Source organism: Amorphotheca resinae (assembly GCF_003019875.1).
Source record: "Amorphotheca resinae ATCC 22711 unplaced genomic scaffold M430scaffold_4, whole genome shotgun sequence".
Classification (NCBI taxonomy): Eukaryota; Fungi; Ascomycota; class Leotiomycetes; order Helotiales; family Amorphothecaceae; genus Amorphotheca; species Amorphotheca resinae.
Genome location: NW_020194474.1, coordinates 1838324 through 1858644, shown reverse-complemented (window position 1 = coordinate 1858644; position 20321 = coordinate 1838324). Strand labels below are relative to the sequence as shown.

Here is a 20321-nt window from a genome sequence, read left to right as displayed (position 1 = left end):
GCCTCTAATCCCTAATCTTCACACCACCGAACACTATCTATCTAATCCCATCACCATCCCAAAGCCACAAAGCCACCAAACGATTACTCATCTATCCAAAGTCGACACAATATCCAAGAGAAGAAGAATGAACTGCCGATCAAAGCTGACGTTTCTTTTTGACAAGGGGGATATTTATGCGGGGGTTGGATTGGATTAATTGCATTTGAGGGGTAAGACCGTAAGATAGATAGGGAGGAATCCCGTCCCGTCCCTGTCCCCATGGGGAGGAGGGGGCAGAAAGTTCATTCAGCAAGTGGAGTATGCATGCATGCATAGGCCCATTGTTACCTTACCCCAGAATTTTGTGATCCCCTCCCCTTGCCCTGTCAAATTGGAAATAGAGAGGTTGATTGATCTAGAACTTGATTGTTTAAGATTCTAAGATTGGGGTTCTGAGGGTTTATAGGTGGTTGGTAAGACTCTTTTGCAAATGCTTTCTTGGGAACTTACTTTGACTTTCTAGTGTGTGAGTGGCCTTTTTGTTTTCGAAGGGACTCTAGACGGTATCTTCTATTGTTAGAGAGAGAGAGAGAGAGAGGGAGAGGGAAGATATGGCTGAGGAGCAGCGACAGGATTCTGGAATTTCTGGTACTATAGCCATGGCGAAAACGAAAACGGAAGATGATGATGATGTTGGAATCTCGCAAGTTGAGGAAGCGACGCGCGACGAACCAGTGCCAGTCGTCAAGATTGATTCGTATAGAGACAGTCATCATATTAATCTAACATGGAGATCTTGGATGGTAGTTTTGTGCGTATCCCCTCCCCCCCCAAAAAAAGAAAAGAAGACAGCGCTTATTAATTTTGAAAAAACAGCGTTACATGCTTTGCGTAAGACTCGGTCCCTGATGAGTACAGAGAGATCCTAAGAGGTTTTAGGATTATGACACAGACGTTTGTGGTGGTGGCTGCGGGTTCAGTGATTGGATTCATCGTTCGCGATTTGGGGGATGCTGCTATCTCGGGGTGGATTATTCAGGTACGTCTACTACTACGTCTGTCATGTCCTACTTCTGGCCTCTTAATTTGAAATCTTGATCCCAATATCCGCGCGGAAAAGGAGATGAAGTAATATGATGAATAGGGACCGCTCCTCATGCAAAGTGTTCTCTCTCCTATCATAGGCCGACTCTCAGATGTGCTGGACCGAAAATATATGGCTATGATCCCGCCTCTGATTTCCTTCGCTGGCGCTGTGGTCTCTGCGAGAGCGACGTCCATGACGATGTTGATTGGTGGAGGGGTCTTGATCGGGACGACGCTTTCTACGATCTCGATCGTGCAGACTATTCCGTCTGAGGTGCTGCCTTTGAAATATAGAGTACTGGCTAATGGATTTGCATTCCTTGGAGGATCGGTGGGCGGGTTGTAAGTCCCTATTTTATTTGTTGAACGCTTAGATTGAGGGATATTTAGTTGTTGATGGAGACTTGAAGACTGATAAAGAGGGTGAAGGGTAGGGAGTCTTGGTGCAGGAGCAGCCACGAATGCAGGTGCGGGAGGATGGCGCAACATCTTCTGGATCCAGGCTGGCTTCTTCGCAGCCAGTGCCATTGGCCTTCTCCTCTTCTACCACCCAAAACGGGGGTCTGATTTTCCTAGGATGTCGTTCAAGGAGGTCGTGTGGGCTTGTGATCCTGTCGGCTCTTTCTTGTTTATCGTCAGTGCGACTTTGATGCTGTTGGCTTTGGATTGGGCTGGTGGTGTCTATCCGTGGCATGATGCGCATGTGGTGGCTCCACTGACTATTGGTCTTGCATCTCTTGTTTTGTTTGCTCTTTATGGTGGGTTGTCATTTATACAATCGAGAGGAGAGAACCTACTAACTTTGAATCGTAGAATGGAGAGGGAGAGACGACGGATTAGTTGCACATGTCTTCTTCCGAGATGGACCAAATTTTGCACTTTCAGTCTTTGCTTTCGCTGTTGAAGGGTAACAACACTTTCCCGTTTGAATTCGGCATTGCCATGTATTGACAGAAGTATAGATGGATCTTTTATAGCGCCGTTAACAGCGTGACACCTCTCATCGTCCTCAATCTCGGCTTCTCGTCTTCATCTTGGAAAATTGCCATCCGTCAGCTGTCGTATAATTTGACTAATCTCCTGGCCTCGATACCCATCACGTACGCTTTCTCACCTGCTCTTTGCTGCCTCCCTAATAACCGGAACAGATTATACTCGACCTGGAAGAAGGACTTGAAATCCCCACTTCTAGTCACCTTCCTACTTTTCCTCGTCACGTAAGTTTCTCTCCCCTACCCCTATGCTCTGGCTTACCCTATAGAACAATCCTCTACGCCAACATCAAACCCAGCTGGAACCACGCCCAAATCGGCATTAACGTTCTCTGTACACCACGCCTCCCTCCCAATCTCAAGAACATCACTAACCAGCATAGGCGGCATCGGCCAGAGCGGCCCCCTTACCCTCCTGGTAGCATTGATCCAGTTTACCGCTCCGCACGCCTACCTCTCCACCGCAACCGGTCTCGGCTTCTCCGCCCGCGCTCTCGGCGGCGCCTTCGGCTCCGCCGTCCTCGCCACCATCTACAACAGCAAGCTAGCCTCCACGTACGCTCCGCACATGAGCGCTACCGCGCTCACTGCTGGGCTCCCTAGCTCCTCGATCCCTGCGCTCCTAGCCGCGTTCTCGAGCGGGACGGGATTCAGTGAAGTCCCGGGCATGAACGAGAGGATTCTGAGCGCGGCGCTGAGGGAGAGCCATCTGTTGTATGCGAGAGCGTATCGGTTAGCGTGGGCGAGTATTATTCCGTTTGTGGTGCTGGCGCTGTTGGCGATTGTGTTTTTGAAGGGGGTTAGGGAGTTGATGACGGAGAAGATCGAGGCGACGGTTGAGAGGGATGAGGTGAGTGAAAAGGGTGTTGCGTAGATAAAGCTTTGGGAGAGGGGTGTGTGATATGAGATGTTTGACGTGGTTCTTGGTTGGGTGCGTAATGATGTCTTAGGGAGACGTGCAGAGAATGAATTCATCTTCTCTTGGAATTTGTAGTACACTTGGGTATTTCATCAGCAACACACCTTCTAAAGCCAATAAAAATATTACATACCATTAAAGTCAACCACAAATCTCCTCTAAAAAGAATACTGTTCTAATTCAGATAAGTAGTGGCTGGTCACTTGAGAGTTGACCCTCCCCCCTTATAAAAAAGGGGAGAGTAGCAGCCTCAAAAACAAGGCACTAATAGGTATACCCCTTAAAGAACGCGCGAGTCTTTAACCATCATCCCTCCCATCGGTCGATTAACCAATTTTGATATATTGGGCTTTGACTGTACGTTAGTACACTTCTCCATATAATCTCCCTTATTCTAAGCCTTCTAGAGGAATCTCCTTTTGTGTATCAATAGTATCACAGAAGTTGATGCCTTAGGTGAGATTTTTCAACAAGCTGACTAATCAGACACTACTTTCCCCCTGACCGACTTTTGTCTTTGCTAACCTCTCTTGTAAAGGGTGCAACACCTTCTTCTGAACCTGCTCTTATCTTACATCGTATTCGTGTCATGGATATCCAACACCAATTTCCTAGTGTACACTGGATCTGGGGAGGAGGCATCTCATTCGTCTATGAGATCCATCCTCGCATCGTGGTCAAGGTTCCAAAGTCCGGAGAGTTTGAGAGAGAGCAATTTCAAAAAGAAGTCAAGATCTATGAGATCTTCTCGCGATGTCCGCCCTGCCCCTATGTGGTGCAATGTTTCTTCTACACAGACAACGGCATCTTCCTTGAGTACATGAGAGGTGCAACCGCAACCTACTGCAAGTTGACAGCTATGTCTACTAACAGGTCTGTTAGATGTGTCCCTTTCTTCCAGGATACAAAACAATCATATCCGGGACCAGCAAACCAAGATTGTTACTGAAGTCAAAAAGTTGGAACCTCTACTCCTGCGGAAGAAATGGATGAACGACCTTGCTCAAGCTGTTGCTTTCCTAGAATCGCTCAACCTTGCTCATGGTGACCTGCGACCTGAAAATATTCTTCTTGATCGTGACCGACTGAAACTGTCTGATTTTGATTGTACGGCAGAAATCGGGACGGATTTCGAAGCTTGCATCGCCCCGTATGGAAGATTACTCAGTGGCAACGAGACGAGCCAAGGGCGATGTGGAACTTCCGGCTTCTTGGGTCCTCGAACAGAGCAGTTCGCCCTCGGTTCCTTGTACTACCTGATAAACTACGGCTTTGAGGTTTACGGAGATCGATGCCTTACCGAGGATCCTAAGGAGCATGGACCTAAAGTGGTGGACTTACTGCAAAACATGGAATTCCCAAACCTTGATGGTGATCTAATGATTGACAATATCATTGACAGGTGTTGGCACAACAAATATGCCACGGTTGCGGAATTAGCCGCACACACAAAGACGCTCCTTACTGAAGTAACCAACAGCGACAGCTGTGATAATGTGGATCAAGATCACTCGACCGAGGATTTGTCTTTGAAGAAGGCATTCTGTCAGGACTTGGAGAAGCGTGGACTTCTCCAGCTGCTTTCTTTAGGTGAGCCTGAGCAAATTGGGTTCACTTTTGAGTGGTATAGACACACCTCCTGAGGCAGGTGATTGAACAAGGATTCGTGGATTCGGTCTCGGTAGAGAGGAATGCAGGAGACAGCCAATTCTTCTGGAAAAAATAGCCTGAGTCGGAGCCATTCGCTCTTTATTGAATATTGGATATCGTATTACAGTAAGGGTTAACGATCCCTGTTACCATACGGTAGGGATCAGTTGGTGATTAGGGGGAACGTGTTACGTGATCCGTAACCCGGTAGGTGATTTCCACAGCTCGACATAGTAATACTGTGACATCGGTTTTGCAATAGGTCCCCATGGGTTGGGCTTTTAGACCCATGGGTTCAACCATAATATCTAGAACCCACCCCATGGCTTCCTGCACAGCCTAGTAATACCTAGCAAATTAACAATAACAAAGGTCTAAAGAGAGGTTGCCTAGACTATGACATGCAACAAAACTCCATCTGTAGATATTTACTCCCTGATAGTCTGGATACAACTCTAAAATGAAATTATGGATAGACTAGGTACCTACGATGCGCAATAATTCTAGTAAGGTGCTCACTAGGAATCAAGAAAGGATGCGGAAGAGAGGCCTAAGATGAGGTGACGTCAAAACCGCGATGTGCAACAAAATTCAAATTGTAGGACGTTTACTTACCAGGAGTTGAGAAGAGATAATGTCATGACTGCTGTTGCTAAGGTGCGATGTGCAACAAGACCCTACTCGCAAGATACAGGAATCAGGAGCAGTGCTAAAGTGAGAGAATAACAAAGTTACGATGTGCAACAAAACTCTAGTTGTAAACCTAATACGAAATCACTTGACTATTCACTTAACGGGAGCTAAGAGAGGGACGTAGGACCAAAGTGAGATCTCCAAAGCTACGATGCGAATCGAAACCATAGGGTAGTAGTGAAAATCCACTTGCTATGAATTGAAACAAAAAAAGAAGCGGAACGTAGCAAAGTGAGGCTATTCCCAATTTGCGACGTGCAACAAAAGTATAGTTGTAATAAGAGGGAGCGGGTAGTAGTAGTAAGATGATCTTATCGCAGATTGCGATATGCAACAAAACTATGGCTGTAATAAGAGGCAGCAGGTGATTGATTCTAAGAGGACCTTATCGCAGATTGCGATATGCAACAAAACTATAGTTGTAAGATACAGGAAGCAGGAAGCGGTTCTAAAGCGATCTTATCTTAGATTGCGATATGCAACAAAATATAGTTGTTGACATTTACTCGGCGAGTTAGATATGGCTATAAGAGAGAGAGAGATATACAGGAAAGGGAGTTCTAAAGTGAGATGTGGAGTTGCGATATGCAACAAAACTCTAATTAGAAAACATTCACTCTCTGTAGGAACTCAAAAAGAAGGCAAAAGGCAAAAGGCAAGACAAGACCAAAGGTGAGACGAGAGCCAAGGTGCGATGTGCAACAAAACTCGAGTTGTAAATATTCACTCTATGAGAATTAGGCACAACAACTCCAAAACTTCAAAAGTGAGACCATCACCACAATGCGATGTGCAACAAAACTAGTTAAAAACAAAGATGAGGTGAATATTTACTCACCAGACAGTTAAAAATAGAATGAGCTTAAAGTGAGATTTTCTCGAAAAATGTGATGTGCAACAAAAGTCGAGTTGTAAATATTCACTCTGTGAGAATTAGGCACAACAACTCCAAGAGTGAGATCATCACCACAATGCGATGTGCAACAAAACCAGTCAGAGGCCAAGATGAGGTAAATATTCACTCACCAGACAATTAAAAATGGAAAGAGCTTAAAGTGAGATTTTCTTGAAAAATGCGATGTGCAACAAAACTCGAGTTGTGATATTCACTCTATGAGAATTGGACACACAACTCCAAAAGTGAGACCATCACCACATTGCGATGTGCAACAAAACTAGTTACAAACAAAGATGAGGTGAATATTCACTCACCAGACAATTAAAATTGGAGAGAGCTCAAAGTGAGATAATTCTGAAAATTGCGATGTGCAACAAAACTTTAGCGGCTACTATTCACTCTGAGAGTTAGGTACCTGGAAAAAATAGAGATCAAAGTGAGATGAAAACCAAAGTGCGACGTGCAACAAAACTCTAGCGCCTGCTATTCACTCTAAGAGTTACCTCAGGTAGAAAAAATAGAGATCAAAGTGAGATAAAAGCCAAATTGCGATGTGCAACAAAGCCCTAATTGTCGCTATTCACTCTTAAAGTTGACTACACAAAAAAAAGAGAGACGTCAAAGTGAGACAATAACCAAACTGCGATATGCAACAAAACTCTCTCTATAATAGATCCCAATTCGATATCCATTTACCAGGCATCACAAAATAGGGACAGGAGACCAGGATAGTCAAAACTATGCCCAGTTACTGAATCTTTGAGTTACTAACTTACATTAATGGTACAAGGGATTAGGGGGTTATGCAGGTAGCGGACGGGGCTTTTCGGGGTAGGAGGAGCCCAAGAAGGGGAGAAATGAAGGGTATTAGGTGTTTTGCGGATCAAGAGCGCGGGCTTTTTTCAAAGCCTGTGAGTGCAAGGGATTTTGTTCCCCTGGTCCATGATCCCACTATTTAGTTCTGGATGAAGGAGGAACTCGGGTCTTCAGAAGGTGACTGTGGTGGGTTAGAATGCAACTAATGCAAGTCCTAACGTCCCCCCTTTTTCAAAGCCAAGACCAAGATCTGATCTCTTTTGCCATCGTTAAATTCGTATCTCATTATGTCAATAACGGGGCTCGTCTACTATACAGGTATATTGCCAGTATAACCGCTGCTGCACCGAATACAAACTAGCACTGGTCAGCAATTTGGATCTGTCACGAAGTTTCGATAGGAACGTACATTGACGGTGATGGATGTTTTGAAAAAGCAGACCTCGATCAAGAAGCTGAAGACAATACTGATGCTCACAGCAAAATTCTTGATGATATTATCCATATGCGCGACACACACAGCTACCGTGATCCCGCCCAGCACCTGAAGGATGATCGTCATCCAGACCAATCCGCTATATCCAACGAAGAAACCGTTCTCGCGGATCTCGTGGCCGTCGCGGTAGAGGACGCCAAGAAAAAGTGCCGGGAATAGGGAATAGAATGACAACTGCACATTTCGAGTCCATATCGATACCGAGTTTGCGGAGTCCTTGACAACCTTTTCGAAGTAGACCCCCGTCAAACCTGAGAGTACCGATGCAGCTACCACGGCAGCGAATCCTTTGGAGGCATTCATGAGTGGCCTCTCAGCGACTCCATCTTGTGAGCCCTCCACCCGCTCGAATACTCTCGGGGCATCAGAAGCTAAATGGAGGAATCTCAAGATCTGCCGGGGTTCGGGAATCTGTACAATGGCAATCCCAAATGCGAGAAGAACTAAGGCCAGCCAGCGGGTAGACGAGAGCTGCCTGCCCAAGAACTTGACGCTAAAGAGGGCGGTGGTGAGGATCTTCAGCTGATAATTAATCTGGAAAGTCACAACGTCGAGGTTGCTGATGGCCGTGTAGAGAAGGGAGCTCTGCAGGGTGTAGAGGAGCGCAGGGATGGTGAGCTTCCAGCTGTCGCCGGCGAACACTGATTTGCATAGCGGCTTGAGGTGCCCGAGGAGGGAGGTAGAAGGATAAGCACGCGATCTGTCGTACAGTGAGAATGCCAGGCTGACGACGAGTTTGATCGCCTCGGCGAGGAGGATGGCGGTTGAAGTGAGGTAGCGACCCTTCCCAGCAACGGGAGTGACTCTAGTGTAGTGCAACGTCTAGGTTTCATCCCAGTTAGTACTTTCGAGGTCTGGCTCTGCCAGGAATACTTTTTACCAGTATGAGGGCGGAATTTTGAAGGACAAGCTGTGCAGGGCGTTAATATACAATGCGGTTGGGGTGATCCGGGGCAGCTTACAATGAGCAGGAAGAAGTATTTCTTTCCGGGGTTAATTGAGTTCGGCATGCCGTATGATGATTTCAACGCCATCCCGGGGCCGAGTCCTCGTGGAAAGGTTACGCTCCAGACCGTCACAGGGACGAGGACGAATACCAGCGGTGATAATGGGGAACCAGCCGCATCCTGAGGTCTTCTGTTCTTTGCCTCTCGCGGATATGATAGAGTGCTAGAGCAATGCCAACTTCAAAGCATCGGAGCTGGAGTCGATGGTGTAGTAATACTACTGCGCGGTACCTAGGTATGGACTGGTAGCTTGTGCCATTGTAAGGACCTTTAGAAGCTAGGGCATATTGATCCCTGGGTCACAACTCCGGAAGAGGACTAGTGCAACAATGACACTAGTCCTGACCCCGGCCGGCCGTCACTTCTAAGGCTGAAGAAGCGCCCTTACCCGATCGGGCTCGGCGGGAATAGTGCAAAGCTTACCGCGACTCCGGATGATCCGGGCTCTCCTGAGTCCGGGTCAGAGACTCAGACAGCCTTCACAAATAATAATCCACACTCCATATCCCTCCGTAATACCGTATTATTATTACTCCGTGCGGCGGCGTGCACAGTGCGCAGTATTCCGGCGCCCCCTTATTCCCTACTCCGTACTCCCTACTCTGTGGAAACAGCACCGCCATCGATCTCTCTCTCCAACGCCACGAAGTCGTGGGCTATTCACTCTAATATTATACGCTGCATTGAGATCCAGATACAAGGCTAAAGATCTTGATAACGGAAGTCCGCCTCAACTAACCCCCCTTTGGACTCCCAACTCCAAATGGGTCCCCTGTCGCTCACGCGACCCCGCCTTGCGCTGTGGATTCGAAGCAGAGCCCTTCGAAGACTGCTGTTTTTCCGTATCCTCCCTCTTGTCGTGATCCTCCCCGTCCTGCTGCAGATATTGTTGGCGTATGTCGTCGCCAAGGACCCCCGATTGCTACCGTCGCCTCTACGACGCGCGAAGAACGTCCTGATCGTCACGGCGCACCCGGACGACGAGTGTCTGTTCTTCTCCCCGAGTATCTTGGGCGTGTTGGATGCCAACCCAGACGTCGTAGGCGGCCTCGTCGTCCTCTCAACAGGTCAGTTGCGTGTTTGCATGGTCACATGACTTTTCCTCTAACGTGTGGAAGGGAACAACTATGGGCTGGGGGAGACGAGAAAGAAGGAGCTGCATGGCTCGTGTCTGGCCTTGGGGATCAATGCCGAAAGATGCATTGCGTTGGACCGGATGGATCTCCAAGACAACCCCAGGATCTGGTGGAACGAGGACGTGATCATTGGCTCCGTGAAGAAGTACGTGGAGAAGTGGAAGGTTGATGCGGTACGTTTGTCTACACGCCTTGGAGTGCTGCTGGCCATTTTACTGACGCAGCTCCAGATCCTTACATTTGATAGTGGAGGCATTTCGGGACACATCAATCATAGGGCAGTAAGTGCTGCGATCAGGTATGAGATCTCTGTTCGATTCCTCCCCCGTCATTGCTGAAGATATCGCTCTAGCAACTACGCCGCAACCGATGCCAAGGCGCCGCCAACCTACCTCCTCTCCTCGGTGCATCTTATCCGCAAGTACACCTTCCTCGGCGACCTCCCACTGACCTCCCTCTCCTTCTCATGGCGCATCTTCCAGGCGCTCTTCTCGCGAGCCTCCGAGGTCGACGAGAGCTACGATGACAAGGCGCTCATCGCGAACACCTGGAGCTCCTACCTGAAGACCCGCATGGCGTTCAGCTCGCACGGGAGCCAGTACTCGTGGGACCGGAACCTGTACATGGTGCTTGCCCGGCAGGTCTGGTTCAACGACCTGCGTCGCGTGCCCCGGCGGTCTACGTAGTAATGAAGCACGAATAAGACATTATAATGTTAACTGCACACCCCCGTGTCACCCTCGGAATCGTGACATGACCGGCATTGCATCGGGATCTGCCTTGTTCAGCCTGGCCACGTGACTGATCATCGGGATCTGCCCTGTCCGTTCGCTCAGTCCATAAAGGTGCAACCCGAGCCGACCTCACCCAACCTCAGCCGAGGAGGGAGCCCAGACTCTTATCCCACCGTCACAACGCACCGTCCAGAAGGGCCTGCCTCATCGTGTCGCGCGATCATTGGTGCCTCTTCAGAGTTCAAACACAACGCTTCTCATCCAGGAGCCAACTAGCCGGTGCCTAAAAAGGGATCCATCCATCATCCGTCGTTGAGGAAATTATGATTATTATGATTATACTCCAGCTTATTATTAAGATGATGTTGGAACTGCAATTGGATTATTGGATCTTGGGGCAAGGTGGCGCTGACGCCAGACAAGGTACCTTAAGCCGGCACCAACGAGTGATCGTCCGTAGGACACGTGCGCGAAAGCTTATATTGCGGTCCTGCGTTTGTCGATGTCAAAGGAAGAAGGGCAGCCTTTTTTCCCGGAAGGATTGGTTGGGTTGGATTGGATTGGATTAGATTATCAGGGAAGGAAGGGAGGAAAGGTGCGTTTCAGTCATGTCGGATCGGGATTCTGATACGGCGTCATATATGACTCGGTTCAGCACCTACTACCACCTTACTTAAGGTAGTATCTTATGTTGGTAGTAGGCATGTTGTAGGCAGGCACGGGGTAATCAAACATTTGCCAGAAGGATTCGATATACCAAGCCTTTCCTGGAAAAAGCTTGATGGGACAGGGGGGCAGGATTAGGAAGGGAGGCACGGTACTGGGCCTTGCAGCGAACAGCGTTGTATTTTGCAGGATTATTGTACGTGATCCTCGGATCCTTCGACGGGCCGGCAAAGAGCGAAAAGGAAAGAAATTAAGCATAATATAAGGATCATGATGTAGCCGGTGCTTTTTATGCAGAGATAGATGATTATTATGATCGCTGGGTTACTGGATAGGTAGGGTACAACGTACACGATACTACATATGTCATAAGGTACCTCGGCAGTCGGTACCTGGCACCGCCAAGCCACTTGTTCGCAATCGCCGACGCTGAGAGCTGGAGAAGCTCACCGCCAAGCCTGCACCTGGATTAAGCTTAATGGTATTTCGTCTCCCGTCTCTCAGATGCCGATTCTACACACTTGCGTACCTTAGGTAGATAGAGAGATATATTTGCCTCTCTCTCCCCATCAAAACCTCAACATCTGCGCAACCACGACGAAAACCCCCTCTATCCGTCAGCCGGCGCACCCGGAAAAGAGAAAAAAAAGACGCGCAGAAAAAGCGCAAAAGGCGCACGAGAGGCAAAAGGGCAAAGAAGAGTCCGAGCACCAATCGGACGGGTGCAGTGTCAGACTGGCGCTCACGCATAGGACTCTATTTTAAGGGACATGTCACTGGTGCAGTAGCGAGCGCTGCTAGAGAGGGGAAGCCTTACCGGGTTGGGACATGGCGCGGGGCGGGGCGGGACTTGGGGTAAGATAGGGCGGAGCAGGGGGGGGGGGGAGAACAAGCTTTTCAGTTCCGTACAGTAGTTTCCTCCGGACTGCCGGCGGAGAGCGGGAGAGGGACCTGGGTTTGGGTTTGAGGAGAGAGGTGAAGATGGGCGGGAAGAGAGGGAGGGGAGGGAGGAAGGGAGAGAAGAGGAGGAGGGGAGGAGGTGAGTTGACGGATATGTGAGGGATTAAGAGGGAGGATAGGATGTTTGTTGTTTGGACGGGAGGGGCGATGGTAAGGCAGAGAAGGAGAGAGACGAGAGACAGAAAGAGGAGCCGAGATCTGGAGAGAACCTGGACCGTGGTCCATGAGGTCCATAAGCTCTAAGCTCACTCGACTCGCCAGAAGAATCCAGGCATGAATACCATAAATCCTAGGCGGCAATAACTGTAATCCTGTAATCCTGCAATCATAGACCCAACACCAACACCAACACCAGCCTAGCCCCGCGGTGTTTGGCCAGGAGCGCCGCAAGAATGTGCCGCTGTCTGGCCAGCTTAGGTCCTATACGAAAGAACGAAGAGGAATCTGAAGATTATTATTATTAATTCTTCTACTGTCGTCCGTCCTCTCTTTATCCCTGCTTCCCGTCTCACTCACCGTCAGACTCACCCCATCTCTCTTCTTCCCGCCTCATCACTGCAGGAGCCGATCCATCAGTCAGACTGGATTGATTTCACTCGGCCTTCGGACGCCCTGCTGGCCCGGCCTTTCGTTTATGCTTCCCGTGTTTTCTTCTTCTTCTTCTTCTTCTTCTTCTTCTGGACTTCGAGAGCCGGGTCTTTTCTCTCTTTCCATAGGATTTGATTCTATTCCTCTTTTGCCTAGGGATCTTCCTCTTTTACCTGGGGATATGCCTCTCTAGGCTCCCACAAGTCACCTACAAACCTCCCGACCCCGTTGGTTGCCCAAGGACATCTGGGCATCTTCCTCTCCTCTTGAGCCTCTTGGCTCTTCTATCCCACTCCCTCCTCCTCTTCCTCCCCCTTCATCTCCTCCCCCTCCCCCTCCTCGTCAACACAAGAGACACGACAAGAGACCCCTCTCCGTCGCGTCGCCTTGCGTTGGACAGAGACGGAAATCCTCAGATGCCGCGCGCTGCCAGATAGATATGGCGTCCCAACCCTCCCTGCTCCGTCCGCGCAACAGGATCCTGCTGGTTGTCGCCCTCCTCCTTGTCACCCTGACCTACTTCCGCTCCGTCCTGCGCATCACCCTCCTCACGCTCGCCCTCCCCATCACGTGGGCCACCTCGTCGTCCGATTTCGTGATCTCCGCCGAGCGCGACGGCTTCGACGTCACCTTTGCCAACTACTCCGTCCACCAGCAATCCGCGCAGCCCGAATACCCAGACCTCATCCCACCCATCCTGCACCAGATTTCCTTGGGGCGGGGCCCCAAGGCCGAATGGCTCGAGGCCAGGAATAGCTGCTTGCAGCATCACGTGGGGTGGGAGACGCACTTCTGGACGGATGAGAATGCGCACGCGCTGGTGGCCGAGAAGTTCCCGCATCTGAAGGAGATGTGGGAGGGGTACAGGTTCCCCATCCAGAAAGTCGACGCCCTGCGGTATATGGTGTTGTATGAGTATGGCGGTATGTGGCACTCGCCCCTAAAGATGTTCCGGGCATGGCTGACCTCCCCCCGACAGGTGTCGTCTTGGATATGGATCTGGATTGTCGGAGGTCGATGGGCCCCTTGCGCAGATTCGGGTTCGTGTCACCGGCGGCGCACCCCGTCGGTTTCTCCAACGGCATGATGATGGCGAGCAAGCAACATCCGTTTGTGGGGGAGTTGGTGCGCAACCTTCCCCGGTTCAATCTGAACTGGTTCGGCCTCCCCTACGCAACCGTCATGTTCAGCACGGGATGCCATTACGCTTCGTAAGTCCCGCCTCCCCCATATCCCATCTCCCCCCTAACCCAGATCCAGCGTCATCCACACTTTCCAGAAGAACCGATCCGAACTACGGATCCTCTCGGGTCCCAAAGAATCACCGCTCATGCACCGCCTAAACGGCGACGTTATCACCCCCCTCTTCCACCACCTAGGCGCCTCCTCCTGGCACTCCTTTGACGCCGCGCTGATAGTCTCCCTGGGCCGTCTCAACGTCCGTATCTGGATGCTCGGCCTCAGCCTGCTCCTCCTCCTATCCCTCCTTGGCCTCGCAGTCTGGGCCGGTATCCTCCCCCCACACCTCCTCTGGCTCAGCTCGTCCGCTACCCGCCGCGCCCGCTCGCGCTCGCGCTCCCCTTCCCCCTTAGTCGATAGCTCCGATCTCTTCGGTTTCAAAAGAGCCTGATACCACCTACATCTCCTTTTGTGTCTTCCTCTGGCGTTTTGGAACGTTGCATGGTTAGCGAGGGTCTGGGTCATCGTCGATTCGTCATCGTCTTTCTATCATCCAACTTTTTTTCCCCGAGATAACCCATTGCGGACGGAATTGATTGCAGGCAGCGAGGCGCGCCCTATGCAATAACTGAAAACTTGTATTCTACTACTACACCTACTTTCCTACCACTATACCACCGCAGCCATACCTTATTGCCTACCACCTGGTATCACTTTTAATCACGTGCTCGCTTCTTTTTCCCGGGTTTTGTGTCTCATCCCTGCAAGTATCACTGACGTCCATCACAGCTCGCAAAATCCAGAGCAGAAGCATGTTGAGACGTACTCAGATAGTTAGGTATCTGACATGAAAAAAAAAAGAATAATACACAAATCTCACTTCCCTGGCCTCTCAATCTGCCGGTGAAGAGACTCATATTTTACCCACCATATGCCTAGGTAACTTACATTAAAGAAACTCATCTGATAATCTCGTTCTTTGACGCGGGGGTTGTGGGGAAGGGGGGGGTGTGCGAGGGCATTTAAAACCCCGCATTATGTACCTATCCACGATTCCTGAAAATTGAAATATCATGTATGTATACCTAGCTTTACTTTTCATTCAGCTTCTAGGATAGAGAATTCTGTATTATTATTTGATATATTCCTATTGATTCAAGAATCAAAATGCTTACCTTACCTAAATCCCCTGGGCCCTGGTAGAACTCCTAAGGTAAGATAAGGTAGGTAAAGATTTGAATCTCAAAGAAGGGATCTATCTATCTATCTATATTATCAACCTATCCCATCGCCTGACTTAGGGTCTTGAATACCTTCCACACAAGTTTTTTCGTTGCACATCGCACATCGCACATCACACGGCGGCCGCGCGGCAACCGATGAGTTTCTTTTTTTCTGAATCTGATTAATGACATGTCTGAGGAAGAGAAGAGAAAGATATTGTTGTTGAGATAAGGTATGTAAGGTATGTATGTTATTATACTAAGTGTTTTTGATCGTAAAACCTTATGTCTGGGGAAAAAAGGGGGGGGGGGGGGTAAGGGTAGTGGGTAATGGGTAATGGGTAAATAAAGTAAGGTCAGTTATAGATAGCTAGCGAGTTACCTATGTACCTAGGTATTATCAAGGAAGTGAAAATCCAGCTAGATAGGGATCTTGACTGGTTATATATTATACTTAAGGGATTTGTATAGAAAGAGGTACAAGACAGAACATGTAAGATGTAGTCTGATCGAAATCTGAAGTGTAGGTAAGAGGGCTTTAGATTATATTAGATGAAACGATTTTCATTTAAGGAAAATTGATACTAGGAAAGAAAAGCGGAGGAGTTGAAGACTAACGTATTGTAAGATAATTAGAAAAAAAAAGAAGAAGCATGAAAAATACCATGTATGTATGTATCATGTATGTATGTATGTATGTATGTATTACAAGTTTCCTAATTCCCCTTCCGCGGTGCAGTTTTCAAACAAATTAATAAAAGTAAAAAGATCTGAAGATGATGAAATCAAGTAGGTAGGTAGATAGTGAGAGCTAGCTGCTTTCTCTATCTACTTTTTTTTCTAGAATGTAATGAAGTCTGATATTCATATGATATCGTTAACTTCTTCTCTTTTCCACGTAGCCTGCCTCATCATTTCTCTTTCCTGCTTTTTCCATGGTTTGATTTATCATAGGATAAATCTCCCGAACCTGTAAATGTAAATAGAGAGTTAAGGAAGAGGCTCCCAGCGAGGCTTTAACTCTTGATATGTCATATAGGCGGGTTGCTTATTTTGATATTTGGTTGGTGGGATTTTCTTTTTGTGGGGTTCTGAATCATGGTATGGAGATTGGGGTTTTGATGGTTATTGTTTGGGTGGTGAAAGGGAGGGGATGGGATGGGATGATATGGGGAATGGATTGGGTGTTTTGAGTTGTGGAGATGGGGAATGGGGGTACTGTTGGGCGACGTGGGAAACGACTTCGGTTGTTATGTTATATCTTTTATTACACTGAGTTGCTCTCCCTTGGGCCACTCCATGCATCCATAGATTAGACCTTCCATAACCAAAGCTTTTCTCTTCCCGAAACGCCAACCATATATGCAATCAGCCCAAACGCCTTGCTAAATATCACACCCTCCCGACAGCCCACCCTAAGACCTTTTGATTTCCGGCCCGAATAGATCTTCCCCTTCCTTGGCAGATTGCTCCCTCTCCATCTTCCTCTTCTTGATAATTTTCTCATCTTCCCCCTCCCCCTCCCTCTTTGCCCTCTGCAGCCCCACCAGATCTATCTTCTCTGGGTTGCGACACTTCTTCAATTTCTTCGCCAGCGCTTGTAACTCCTTTCTCTCCAGCGCCGAGGGCTCAGATGTCGGTTCTACCGTCCTTAACATATCCGCACACTTTTGCACTGTCCCAAGGACTTTCTCACACATATCCGCGGCCGCAGTGTTATTATTGTTCTTCGGAAATTTATTCGTAATGTACCACTTTGTGAGCTCAGGATCCGCGATTGTCAGGGACGCTAGCATGATCTGACTCGGCGTGAAATGGAAATACACGTCCGTGAGCAGCGCGCTGGTCTTGAGGTATTCCCGCGCCTTGCCATGCGCATCTTTCACCCTCCTGTCCATATTCGGGGGCCGGTCCTCCACTACCGCTCCGCCTGGCAATACGGGAATCCCAGCGTGGGCCAGAGCTTGCATCTCCATAACGGCGCCTTCTAGCGCGCGGAAAGGATGGCGCACGTCGAATGTGAAGCGTAGCCCTTGGGTCAAGAGGAATTCAGACGCGAGCACGTCCTCGGGTTTCGTCTTCCCGATCGCATCGGCGAATTTTGTCAGGCGGAAATAGTGGTTCTCGGTTTTCGTGGCAAAGAAGAGGGCGGTCTTCAGGATGTCGGTGGGGTGGTAGGTCATCAGACTGTTCGTTATGTAGAAGCGTTTGATGTACTGGATTGCAGTTGCCTGTTTCAAATCACCCTTATCAGTCCTACTCTTTCACCAGAATCTCAACAAGAAGAGGATGTACCTTGACGTCGGTAGGGACTTTCAAATGATCACCCAGCTGGATCGTCTGCCGGCAGTAAAAAGCCACGAGTTTGAGCTCTTCTTCCACAGTCAAACAATCCACCTCCCCCTCTGGCAGCGTACTGGTAGACCGCCCATTTTCAGCTTCAGATGCCTCGGTAGAGGAGACGGCTTGAGCTTCTCGTAGGCGCTGCACAGCGGCCCGGACGCGGTTTGCGGCGTTGAGGTTGGTGGTTTTGCGAAGCGCGTAGAGAGAAGAGGGCGTGAAGGACCACAGGCGGTATTGGGTCGATGTTCGATATCGCTCATCTTCTGACATGATGGGCTATGAGGAGGGGTTTCTAAAAGTGAGGGAGAGCATTTTTTGGGAAGTTGGTGAAAGGGAATCAAAAGTCTTCTGAGATGTCGTGGATATTGTATAATTAGAGCCTTGTATCTGAGGCCTCAATTCCTAAGGTTATGGGGCCATGACAGCTTGACATGAGCAATTGATGCCTGAGGCATGAGATCAATTACCTGTCTGGGGAAGCGGGGTCAATGGCGGATAAATGATTTCCCGTATGTCAGTAACCCATATTGATGTCGTAGCATATACTTACACCAACCATTGCGATCAGATGCCGAAATACTATCTCGATTTCAATGAGCAATTTCGCAGCGAGGCAGCTCGCCACAAGCCCAATAAAGATGCGTTTCGAGAACGGGTACATGGCTATGCAATTGAGCTAGTCCGGTCAGTCTGCGCTCGTGACGACCTTTGCGCCATGACCAGGACAATTATAGGCGGCTTCCACATCTGCATCTTCTTCGACATAACATCAGCTAACGAGAGGACGAAAAAATGGGTTTTGCGGGTTCCAATTCCGGGAGAACACGGTGGGGATTTGTTAGATGAGAAATTTAGATCAGAGGTAGCCACTATGAAGTAAGTATACTACGTCAGTAACTAGCTAAATGCCTGTAAAGCTGACCACAACACAGATATTTATCTGCTAATGTTGCCATTCCTATTCCTCGACTCGTTGCTTATGGCCTCTCGAACGGCCCGCACCCTGGAGGTGATCACTTCATGATTATGGAACACGCCGAAGGAGACATACTGGCCAGAGATTTATCACAATTGTCACAATGGTCAGAGGAACGGATCGAAACATTATACTCTAGCTTGTCGGATATACTTCTTGAACTATGGAATCATCCCTTTCAAAGAATTGGTTCTATTGCACTACAGGAGGATGGGGAGCCCGACATCGTGAACTTGACGCGACCGTTAATGTTGGAGTTCAATAACGTTGAGCTGGATGGCGTAAGCATATCTTCGGCAATTCCTCCACATCGAACGTTTGGAAAAGCCACCGAATATTTCAGCTCGCTTGCGGATCTTCAGATGAGTATGCTTGTCCATCAACGGAATAACATTGAGAGCAAAGAAGAGTGGGATTTCAAATTTACGAACAGGGTAGATTTTAAAAGGGCTATGAGAAACTTTGTGGACAATCGCTGGGATAATGGCCCGTTCGTTTTGTTTTTAGGAGATTTGAGCCCTCAGAACATCTTGGTCAATGAAAGCGGCTCTGTTACAGCTATCTTGGACCTGGAGTGGACCTCGATCAGGCCTATACAGGCTATTGGTCCACCTGTATGGCTCAGTGGTATAGTATGCGGCGACGTGATTGTACGGGATGCGGACAGGTTGAGACGGTTCAAATCTCGCTATGAGCAGTTTGTGAAGATCTTCGAGAGGCAGGAGGATCGGCGTTTCCAGGAACATCGGTCTGCATTTCCAGATATGAGGCTTTCAGATATTATGAAAACTGGGTTATCATCTGGGAGATATTGGTTTTCAGAGGCAGCTGGGTCGTTCTATGGATTCGATGGACTTTTCCACTTCGCTCTGTCCTCCCACATTTTGCATGCCAATGATTCGAGTCATTCGATGATGGGGATAGTCGCCTCTTGGATTGAGAGAATGAAGCTAAGCGGCCTACGCACTCCGGAGCCTTTTCATGGATCCTGAGCCGCTTCCCATGACTTTTGAGCACGACCCAATTTAGCTGTCGACACTGTTGGGTCTTCTGATCTTTTCATCCGACCGCTTGTCTAGTCGTTAGTCAAGAGCGGGGGACTCGTAGAGAGGGAAGCCTCGGGTATTACTGACAGGTCACAGCTGTTATTATGAACGATTGTTAATGAATTAGGGCGGATATTGGATGTAGGCGTTACTGAAAGACCTATAAGCATAGGCTGCATAGCTGCATAGGATACTAGAGCATGTATGTGCTGGAAACCTAATAGATTTTCTTTGCGGATCATCTTTCTCTTGTTCATTCTGGAATTGGCAAGCTACCGATAACGCGGTCCTTTATTGGTGCCTATAATGTAATATACTTCCTGCTCCTTCTATGGCCCTTTATAGGTGCAGTAATATTCAAAACATGGGTAGAGAATGATGATCCGCGGACCACATCTCAATGACGTTAGGGAAGGCTGAACCTTCAGGGCCGGGCCGAGCCGAGCCTGCGGGTTGTTCCCGGGGCAGCCCCTGATTAGCCTAAACGATGGTCTTATCCCGGTATATGCTTGCGAAATCGCCTCAGAAAATGCCACAAGGTCGGGAGATAGGAACTGAAATTTTCACATTGAGAGCCACTCATTCCTTCTTGGCATTGCTGGTCTCGCAAGTCACTGGAGGCTGATGTTGAAAAATATTACAGGACTGCCATCGAGACAAATTGTGACTTTTCCCTGGATGGTCACTTACCTCATTATGCGTACCGTGAGCTTTCCCCTGGACACTTTGACAAAAACAAAAAAAAGCTTCCCAATGTTGGTGGCTAGGTCAGCATACGTTGCACAGCTTTCTAGACCCGTTCCTCTTACCTTTCCTCTGTACCTTCATTCTCTGCCAGTCTCTCGAGTCTCAACATCTCCCAAATATAAATCCTCATCAGAGATCTCCCCCGCCGTCATCGAGCAGGCTGATGTAAAAACAGAGGAGTGGC

General features: G+C 48.7%; 7 protein-coding genes across 7 annotated transcripts; 5 read left to right on the top strand and 2 right to left on the bottom strand.

Moving 5' to 3' along the window:
- The first annotated feature begins 371 nt into the window (after positions 1-371).
- Positions 372-2970, top strand: M430DRAFT_226065 (hypothetical protein). Its single transcript, XM_024864728.1, has 11 exons — positions 372-455; positions 506-793; positions 859-873; positions 922-1021; positions 1127-1410; positions 1498-1826; positions 1882-1975; positions 2031-2168; positions 2217-2285; positions 2330-2394; positions 2444-2970. Exons 2-11 carry the CDS (start codon positions 594-596, stop codon positions 2932-2934), a joined length of 1785 nt encoding a protein of 594 aa, XP_024722634.1. The 5' UTR covers positions 372-455; positions 506-593; the 3' UTR covers positions 2935-2970.
- Positions 2971-3568: 598 nt separating this feature from the next.
- M430DRAFT_99760 (hypothetical protein) lies at positions 3569-4622 on the top strand (the record flags this gene model as incomplete). Its single annotated transcript, XM_024870213.1, has 2 exons — positions 3569-3806; positions 3862-4622. 2 exons carry the CDS (start codon positions 3569-3571, stop codon positions 4620-4622), a joined length of 999 nt encoding a protein of 332 aa, XP_024722633.1.
- A 2676-nt stretch (positions 4623-7298) lies between these two features.
- Positions 7299-8666, bottom strand: M430DRAFT_119018 (hypothetical protein). The gene is made up of 4 exons (XM_024861730.1): positions 8495-8666; positions 8413-8442; positions 7446-8354; positions 7299-7393 (listed from the first exon to the last, which is right to left on the bottom strand). Exons 1-4 carry the CDS (start codon positions 8564-8566, stop codon positions 7322-7324), a joined length of 1083 nt encoding a protein of 360 aa, XP_024722632.1. The 5' UTR covers positions 8567-8666; the 3' UTR covers positions 7299-7321.
- A 636-nt stretch (positions 8667-9302) lies between these two features.
- M430DRAFT_49587 (hypothetical protein) lies at positions 9303-10361 on the top strand (the record flags this gene model as incomplete). The annotated part of the gene is made up of 4 exons (XM_024868079.1): positions 9303-9606; positions 9658-9848; positions 9906-9973; positions 10028-10361. The coding sequence occupies 4 exons, from the start codon at positions 9303-9305 to the stop codon at positions 10359-10361; spliced, it is 897 nt and encodes a 298-aa protein (XP_024722631.1).
- A 2701-nt stretch (positions 10362-13062) lies between these two features.
- M430DRAFT_49598 (glycosyltransferase family 32 protein) lies at positions 13063-14215 on the top strand (the record flags this gene model as incomplete). The annotated part of the gene is made up of 4 exons (XM_024868080.1): positions 13063-13546; positions 13603-13834; positions 13884-14061; positions 14123-14215. The coding sequence occupies 4 exons, from the start codon at positions 13063-13065 to the stop codon at positions 14213-14215; spliced, it is 987 nt and encodes a 328-aa protein (XP_024722630.1).
- Positions 14216-16440: 2225 nt separating this feature from the next.
- M430DRAFT_99521 (hypothetical protein) lies at positions 16441-17638 on the bottom strand (the record flags this gene model as incomplete). Its single annotated transcript, XM_024870190.1, has 2 exons — positions 16441-17256; positions 17321-17638. 2 exons carry the CDS (start codon positions 17636-17638, stop codon positions 16441-16443), a joined length of 1134 nt encoding a protein of 377 aa, XP_024722629.1.
- A 295-nt stretch (positions 17639-17933) lies between these two features.
- On the top strand, positions 17934-19727 carry M430DRAFT_34327 (hypothetical protein; the record flags this gene model as incomplete). Its single annotated transcript, XM_024866527.1, has 2 exons — positions 17934-18244; positions 18301-19727. The coding sequence occupies 2 exons, from the start codon at positions 17937-17939 to the stop codon at positions 19334-19336; spliced, it is 1344 nt and encodes a 447-aa protein (XP_024722628.1). The 3' UTR covers positions 19337-19727.
- Between the last annotated feature and the right edge of the window lie 594 nt (positions 19728-20321).